Genomic DNA, 8,426 nt, shown 5'->3' with positions numbered 1-8,426 from the left:
ATTAACCAACACTTTCAGGATGCAATCGATGTGATTCAACAGCATTCAAATAATTCATACTACGACTCAGGTATGGTCCAAATATCACCTTGCATGTAAACAAATTCAAAACTTCAATTACATGTTACATATTACATTCATCAGGTGAATTAATCAGAATTGATAGACCGTTTCACTTGACTTAATCAATCTATTTCTTGATTGTCTTTTCAGAGTACACATATTATGAGACTTTGGGTTCCCAGCAGACATCGCTGCAGTGTCAGATCTCCTCTTATGAATGGAACGACACGGCTGTAAGTAATGAAAATATATAAAATAATACGTACATTATTTATTATGAATGTTTGCATTTGAAAGCAAGTTTGATTCCAACCAAAACTTCGTATTAGTTTGAGAACAGATGATGTTCTGCTTTGAGAGATAAACTAGTGATGTAGTGACTTCATGACAAATACAAAAAAAAAGTAAGAGTGAATGAACTATTGATCAGCTGCTGTTATATAAAATAAATTAAGGGGATTAAATCAAATCTTAAATATGTCAAATTGTATTTATCCCTTATTGTTAAATTATGACGTTAGAAAGTTTCACTACAGTTTTTCCGTCATGGTGTTTGATTTGAAATAAAGATTTCTGGCTGATGTCGTAATCTTCATAGTTTTTTAAGGATTATATGTATATGCTCTGTATGGTTTACTACATGTTTGGTTTTAAATATCTGTCAATTAAAATGTCATTCAACTTTTTTTTTTGTTTTATTTGTAATTTACAGTAAATTTAACTTCATGCACTGTAAAAACTTAGTTAGTTGTTTTAACTTGTAATTCATTGTCAGTTAAATTAAATGTTAATGTGAAGGTTGTTATAACTCAATGTTTTGTGTTTATGTCATCTCAGGAGTTTCAACTTGTAAAAATGATTACGTTAAAATTAAGAATATGAGTCAAAATGATACGAGGTGACTTTATATGAAGTGGTCACCGCTGTCGCCGCACAGCTAGAAGGTGTGCTGATGAAACAACCTGTTAAATATTTCTCTAACATTTCTCTTCCAGCAGCACTCTTGGCTTCCGGTCATGCCTGACGTCTCCGTGGGTCACTCTGTGCAGAATGAAATCCCTCAGTTCTACTCAGTTTTACCGCCGCAGAAGAGCAGCAAAGGTTTGTAGATTTTTTTTTTTTTTTTTTGTGTACTTGTTACATTTTCAATCAAATTTTTTGTCTTCATCGCTAAAACAAAACGTATTATTATTTCCTCAGGCCGTAAAAAGCTCAGACTCTACGAGTACCTCCACGAGGCTCTGAACGACCCCAACATGGGCGACTCCATCCAGTGGACGGACAGCGGCAGCGGCACCTTCCACTTCATCTCCAAGAACAAGGAGAAGCTGGCCGAGTGCTGGGGCCAGCGCAAGGGCAACCGCAAGACCATGACCTACCAGAAGATGGCCAGAGCTCTGAGAAACTACAGCCGCACCGGGGAGATCATGAAAGTGAGACGCAAACTCACGTACCAGTTCAACCCGGACATCCTGCACCGGCTCGGCTCCACGCAGGTGACCATGCACATGCCGGGCCACCTGGTGCAAGAGGAGCTCAGCACGTGGCAGCAGAGTCAGGCCGAGCAGAGCTTCTGTGGGCCGGCTGTGATGGAGAGGCACAGGCACAGCTGTTTCAGACACTTCCAGCTGCAGGAAGACTACAACCTGGCCTCCAGCTTCACCTCACACAGCATCACCCATCTCTGAGCTGCACCACGGTTTGTCCACAACTTCAGGACTGACATTCTTCAGCTTCCAAACGTTCAGGGTCCGTATTCAGTCCCTGCATGTTAACAAGTGTGTCAGTGATTTTGTTCCGTTTAATTCAACATTTTGTGTTTCACAAAGAGAAGTTTACTGCAGAGGATTAAAGCAGAGCTACTGTAAGAGCCTTCATGAAGCTGATGAGGAAATATGTTGTTTTTTTTACATATTTGTGAACCCACATTACCAAAAATATCAAACAAAGTGTCAACTTTAAAAGTCTTATTTCAAGCACTGATTACAGTTCCAGTTCATATCTAAGAGTTAACGTTGAGTAGGATTTCAGATTTAATTCTACATTCACTCAGAAATGAACATCACTACTAATTCAGTCACAAAATGTTAATGATCTTTTTTTATGTCTTTTTTTTTTTTTTACAGTGTAACATGTTTAAATTTTCTTCACTTTGAGGAAAATGTCTGTAAATAAAGTGTAAATACTTGTAAACAATAAAAATGGTGGAAAAAACAAACAGTTTTTTAATCAAGAATCGTTGTTTCTTTTATGTTTATTTCAGAATTTCATTATAATTTTGAAATGATATGTTTGTTTTCTTAGATTAACCACTTAATGTTAAATTATTTGACGTTTCAATCAGTAGATTTACATCACGATAAAAAAGATGTTAGTCGACCGTGTTTTCACTGCTTAGCATACAAACAGTTTGCCGGATGAAGGTCCAATAGGAGCTAGTCGAAAGGAGGCCTTTTGTCACCCACCGTGGGAATGACAGCTTTTAGGTTTTCTTTGGTTTGGAACAATCTATAGTCTGATTTTAAACCGCAAAACTTAGTCTGAATGTTTTAAAAATCCAAGTCTTGAATCCAAACTCTCTGTTTTGTCTGATGATTTTATTATTGTTTTTCTTTTTATTAAATGTGTCCTGTGCAAGTTTGAGTCTCAATGGGAACAACCTGGATATATAAAGGTTGATAATAATAACAAAAACCCCGTCCACATTAGATTAGATTAGATTTACCACTAAATGTTAAAACATAGGAGATAAAAACGCTTCACTGAAAATGTAGAAAGAATAAATTGACTTTTATCTGAGAAGGAAATAAATAATATTTTACAACTTTTAAGAAGAATGTCTATTTAAAAGTTGTCTACGCGTCCTGTCACTACAGAAAGCTTCCCATATATGAAGAATTCACTTGATGAAAAGTGCGATCCAACTCTAATCTAACGTTACCTTATTGCAACGTGAAGACTGTGTTGTAAGATTTGGCAACGTCTCCATTCAAATGAAATATTACAAGAAGCCCACTTTAAAAAATCTGAAAACTAAGACACATCCTGTGAGGAAAAATATGGCAGTAAGAGTGTTTTTCCTGAAGAGAGAGCGTTCTGTAGCAGCTGCCTCCAGGCCAGCTCTTATCTGCTGCAGCGGGGAGGATGTGGTCAGTTGCTGGGACACTTTGTTGATGGGTTGACTGGTTGCTGGTGTCGGGGCTCTGTGGGATGGAGGTCATTGTTCCTGTGAGCCCCGGAGTAAAAAAAAAAAAAACGCCGGGTGTTATGTAGAAAGCCCGTCCTGTCGGGGGGGTGAGGATGTATAATAAGAGCGTGGGGGACTTTAGCGTCTCAAAGTCAGTTTTGTGAAATTCACCCAAACTGGACGGACTCAAGAATCATACATGATGGTAACCACAACAATGGCACGAGAAACTCTCCGAGGTTAAAACAAATCTTACATTCCAAGCCTGATTTTGAATTATTTTCCTTCATCAGGATTCCTACCCGGACACTCATTCTGATTTGGAGGTGATCTTGGAGTTCCTCGAGGAGTACTACAGACAAAACGCTGGAGAAATCGGTAAGAGGAAAGCCTTGGAATTCAACCTAAAACAACCAAGTTTTTTTTTTTATTTCAGCGTCTTTGCAATGTTTTGGCTTGTTTCAGCGAGCAAGGTGAACTGGACTACAGGTGAAGGGTCATGTGACCAACACTGCATGTGCAACGAGCCACCTGTAAGCATATACACGTTTTTTTTTTTGTTTTCAACTCAAAACAACTGAAATACTGAACTCAAATATGCACATTTTTGTGCTGCAAAAACTCGAGTATTTGTAATTTTTAGTTAAGAATCTTGGAATTAAATGCACTCATAATTAAGATAGCTCGCCTCATTTTAAGACACTCAACATATAAATATTGCTTTCTGCATTGGCAGGCAACTCAGGCCTTCTCTTTCTGCTTTTTTTTTAAATCCCGATTTAAGATTTCTATCTGGACTCGTCGGGGGGAATGTGACTTATTCTAAGTGTAATGAGATATTTTTGACTAGAAATTAGACAGTTTTTACAGTGTATAGCCTTTAAAGCTGTTCAGGATTCTGTGATCTGTTGATATGGTCTAATGTTCTGCCTCCTTTCCCTTCATCAATGATCATCAAACCTGCACGTCAGCGTTTGCTGGCACACGACGCTCCACAATCCTTAAGCCAAAATACAACAGCATTATTGTCTGAGCCAAACTTTGTATCAACAAGACAAGCATCCAAAGCAGCGGGGAGAGGTGAGTTCTCCTTTTTCGGGTCACTAGATACTGTTATTACCACGGCTGCTTTTAGCCTGAGGGAAACAATACAAAGAGAGCAAATAAGAGACCTTCCCTTTACAGTAAAAACAATGGAGCAGTGCATGATGTAGCTGAACAGCTGTTTTTACATATCTACCAGGTAACCGCAGTGTTTACAGCTCTACACCGCTCAACGAGATGGCATCCCATCAGTGAGGAGATCTTCTGGGAATTGCTGCATTTGAGGAAATGATTAACTGAAACCAGCATTTACTGTATCAGTGAACCGCAGGTGCAGCTTTTTAAAATCTCTGTTAAGCTTTTAATCTTGCCTTTTTTTTCCGTCACAGGTAGAAAGGTGCGGCTCTTCCACTTTCTGTTTGAGATGCTGGAGGACCCAAACATGGCCCACTGCGTTTCTTGGGTGCCGGCAGCCGCGGGCGTCTTCCGCTTCTCCTCCACCAACAAGGACGAGGTGGCGGCGCTCTGGGGGCAGAGGAAGGGCAACAAGAGGCCGATGACGTACCAGAAGATGTCCCGCGCCCTGAGGAACTACGCCCGCTCCGGGGAGATCTTCAAGGTGAAGAAGAAGCTCACCTACCAGTTCAGCCGTGACACCCTGACCCTCCTGCAGAGGTGTCATAAAGGAGATATGTGAAAAGAACTAAATGTTTCTGTTTATTTTTTGTACTTTTTTTAAGTCTTATATAAAACCGTAAATGTAACTTTTGTGAATTTCTTCTGCCTTTCATTTTCAACTCAACTGATTTAAAAATCACTTTCCTTGAAGTTAAAATGTATTTAGTTTTTGTTGTAAATAAGAAAACAATAAAGAAAAACTTTGGTAACACTGGAGGTCACAATATTCACTAGTCGCTTATTGGCATGCTAATTAGCAGCATACTGGCTCCTTATTGGTCATTATTAAGCTCTTATTAGTACCTTATTCTACATGACCATAGTGCATAGATTATAGGACAACTAAGAGTTTGACTTCCTATTTACTGCTTATTGATGGTGAGTTAGGAAGTTGTTGAACTTGAATTATGACCTTAATATGCTTAGCTTACTTCTACCTTATAAAGGCCACACTAAGCTCCATCATCCATCCATCCATCTTTTTTTGATTTCCCTTCTGTCTTTCCTCTGTGAAGCCCTTTGCACTGCATGTTTTAAACATTAAAGGTGCGATCTACACACAGTTAAGTCGAGGCAACCAATTTCCCCCTTCAGTCATAGCTGGCCTTCTTTGTCCACCAGGAGGCTGGGACACTGGTGCACTTTTATTTACAAGGCCATGCTTGGGCTACTGCCCTCCTACATCTGTAACCTAATCACACGCAGAACTGTTGATTCTTACAGTTTGCGTTCAAATGATCAGTTGTTGCTGTCTGTTCCATTTGCCCGCACAGAGCTGGGAAAAGGGGCTTTCGTCTACTCTGCTCCTTCTACATGGAACATGCTGCAAAAAGACTGGAAAATAACTGAACTGATTTCTTTGAATGCTTTTAAATCCAGGTTGAGAGCACTTGAGACAACCTCCTTTACTTGTAACTAATTGTTTTTTATCATTTTAATTGCTAATTGTTTTTTATCATTTTAATTGCTAATTGTTTTTTATAATTTGAATTGCTAATTGTTTTTTATAATTTTAATTGCTAATTGTTTTTTATCATTTTAATTGCTAATTGTTTTTTATCATTTTAATTGCTAATTGTTTTTTATCATTTTAATTGCTAATTGTTTTTTATCATTTTAATTGCTGTCTGTATGTTGTGAGTGTGACTGTGTAACTTTTGCTGCCTCTTGGCCAGGACTCCCTTGAAAAAGAGGTTTTTAATCTCAATGGGACTTTCCTGGTTAAATAAAGGTTAAATAAAAAAAATTAAAAAAATAGCCATAAGTGTGTGAGTGTGTTTAAGATCGTAGATAAAGCCACTTTGCATAGGAACGTCTTGCATCAGCGAATGTACTTTATGTTTAGAGGCTATACAGGTGAGGTCCATTTATCACTCCAACAGGTGCACTAAAACTAACAGCAGAAAGACATTTTGGCTTTATCTGTGCATTTACATACAGTCTGAAGGAACAATAGGTGACCAGACTGTGAGCTTTAAAGACCTGTAAAATACACCAACAGATTTAAGGAGCTGCATGCTTCTTAATCACTTTAAGCTGCTTAAAGTCAGCATACATGACACAGCCATAAACACTCTGAAAGTGGGAGTCTACAGAATAGAGACACAACTGTTAATACTTCTGTAATAAAAGTAGGATAAGAGATAAAGAATGTAAGAGTCAGTGTGTGTAACTTTCTAGTTTTTCAACTTTTCCGTCTTCACAAAAACTTCAAGTATTCTCAGTGGACTTAAAGTGTCTCTACCCGTGTTGACAAGTGTATCTGTGCATGTGCTGTCCTGTGTTTGATGGCTGAGAGGAACCAGAGGGTGTCAGTGTAGTCCATCTCACGGCCCTCCAGCTGCTTCTTTTTTTCCTTTCCTGTGTGGCGTGACCTCATGGCTAAATCGCCTCAGTGATGTGCACTCATGGCCGTCCAGGGTAATACCAAATGGTTTTGTGCTCTTTGTAGCAGCCCCACGTGATACCCCCCCTAAGCCTAGTATTTACTGCTGGAGCCCACTCCAGGTTATAAATGGGCTAACTGATCTATGGGTGTCTGTTACCAAGAAAGGCCACATACTTCCAAAACAGAACGGACCAAAACGGTCGTTTAGGGAAAGAGAATGCTCTTCAGTGAAAGCTTCCACATTGCATGAAAGGTGTCAGACAGCAGTATGGATCCTATGTTGTTGTGACGTTGACTAATTTCAAGGATTGTCCGAGAAATTTCAGGCAGTCTATCTAAGTTGCATTCCTGCGCACTGACCACATCCAGTCCCTCGGAATAGGCCTTCTGTTTTGTCTTGACTTGCCTTGTTGGGTTGTCTGAGGTATCAATTGTCCATGTTTTAAGTGTATTTATATGTCAAGATCATGACATGTCCAAGCCGTTATGAGTTCCTTAGATTCCCAGCTTTAAGCCTTCCTGTTTATTCTTCACAAATACCTCACACAATGAAAGATTTGTCACTTGTGCTTGACATACTAAAAAGATGAATTAGGACTAAAGCAGGCGCATTAATAACACAATTAAACCATCTTTTCCCTGTCCCAATACACATGTCATATGTCAAGGTTTCTTTCCAAGTATAGGCCACATAACCACCGCCAAAGCATCTCTCCAGTATTTATTTGCCCGGTCAGAAAGCCGGCTGTTCTTGGACGCCATTCCCCGTGGATTAAATTGATGTCCGGCAACTGGCATTAAGTCGCTGCTTGTCATCCCAAACCTTTCTTTTATGATAAATCCACAACATGTTGTACATCACTGGACTGAGAGTATTACATCACCTGTGAAAATGAGGACACAGCTTTCTTTGATACCTCCCCTCCTGAGACCCCAGTTCCCCCTTCAACTCCTCAACTGTAGTGCGTCGAAGAAAGTCACCTCTGATGCCCTAATGACAATCCTCAGCCTGTTACTGAGGGGGTGGAAATCTGGTAGCAATGATGGCAAATCATTACCGAATTACTCAACTCACAAGACGATACATATCACTTCTATGATAAGTTAATGAGTGAGCTTTGAAAGTGCTGATAAGCAGAGCACAGTTAGCTGTTCTTCTTGCTTACAGTCTTTGTGCTAAGATAAGCTAACTTGCTGCTAGCTGTAACTTAGAAATATATCCTATCATTAGTTGTCATACACTTCCTTTAATCTGACATAGTGCCTTTGAATTATCACCCTGGCAGCAGAATGTGGACATTAAGGGTATATCTTGTAAAAAAAACAAAGGTAATGAATGAAGAAGAAGTCCTGCAGCCAAAGTCCAGGAAATATAAACATGTCACTTATTTGTACAGTTTAGCATTTCACTTGTAAAGTATAATCATACTTGGTGTTTCCAATCTGGAAACTGGCACAACAGCCAGTGGGTAAGGGGCAGTGATGCAACAGAGGGTCTAGGACAGAGCTGCACTGTCCACTACAGAGAGGAGGAGCATGCCCCCTCCCTATATAAGGCCTGAAAGC

At 39.4% G+C, this 8,426-nt stretch overlaps 2 protein-coding genes across 3 annotated transcripts in view; both read left to right on the top strand.

The window, feature by feature from the left end:
- The window catches only part of spic (Spi-C transcription factor (Spi-1/PU.1 related)), a 2,579-nt gene extending 300 nt beyond the window's left edge, over nucleotides 1-2,279 (top strand). The window contains exons 2-5 of one of the 2 annotated variants that reach the window (XM_061029938.1): nucleotides 1-70; nucleotides 214-296; nucleotides 1,062-1,164; nucleotides 1,264-2,279. The exon at nucleotides 1-70 is cut by the window's left edge and continues 18 nt beyond it. In XM_061029938.1, coding sequence (XP_060885921.1) covers nucleotides 1-70; nucleotides 214-296; nucleotides 1,062-1,164; nucleotides 1,264-1,751 — 744 coding nt within the window. In that variant the 3' untranslated portion in view covers nucleotides 1,752-2,279. Of the gene's footprint in view, nucleotides 71-213; nucleotides 297-1,058; nucleotides 1,165-1,263 lie in introns of both variants that reach the window. The other variant, XM_061029937.1, reaches the window with a different exon arrangement.
- Nucleotides 2,280-2,987: 708 nt separating this feature from the next.
- On the top strand, nucleotides 2,988-5,171 carry spi2 (Spi-2 proto-oncogene). Its single transcript, XM_061029940.1, has 5 exons — nucleotides 2,988-3,455; nucleotides 3,544-3,628; nucleotides 3,716-3,783; nucleotides 4,222-4,330; nucleotides 4,684-5,171. Exons 1-5 carry the CDS (start codon nucleotides 3,450-3,452, stop codon nucleotides 4,989-4,991), a joined length of 576 nt encoding a protein of 191 aa, XP_060885923.1. The 5' UTR covers nucleotides 2,988-3,449; the 3' UTR covers nucleotides 4,992-5,171.
- The last annotated feature ends 3,255 nt before the right edge of the window (nucleotides 5,172-8,426 follow it).

The sequence above is a fragment of the Labrus mixtus genome, chromosome 22, assembly GCF_963584025.1.
Source record: "Labrus mixtus chromosome 22, fLabMix1.1, whole genome shotgun sequence".
NCBI classification, from domain to species: Eukaryota; Metazoa; Chordata; class Actinopteri; order Labriformes; family Labridae; genus Labrus; species Labrus mixtus.
This window is presented reverse-complemented; position numbering and strand designations above follow the sequence as displayed.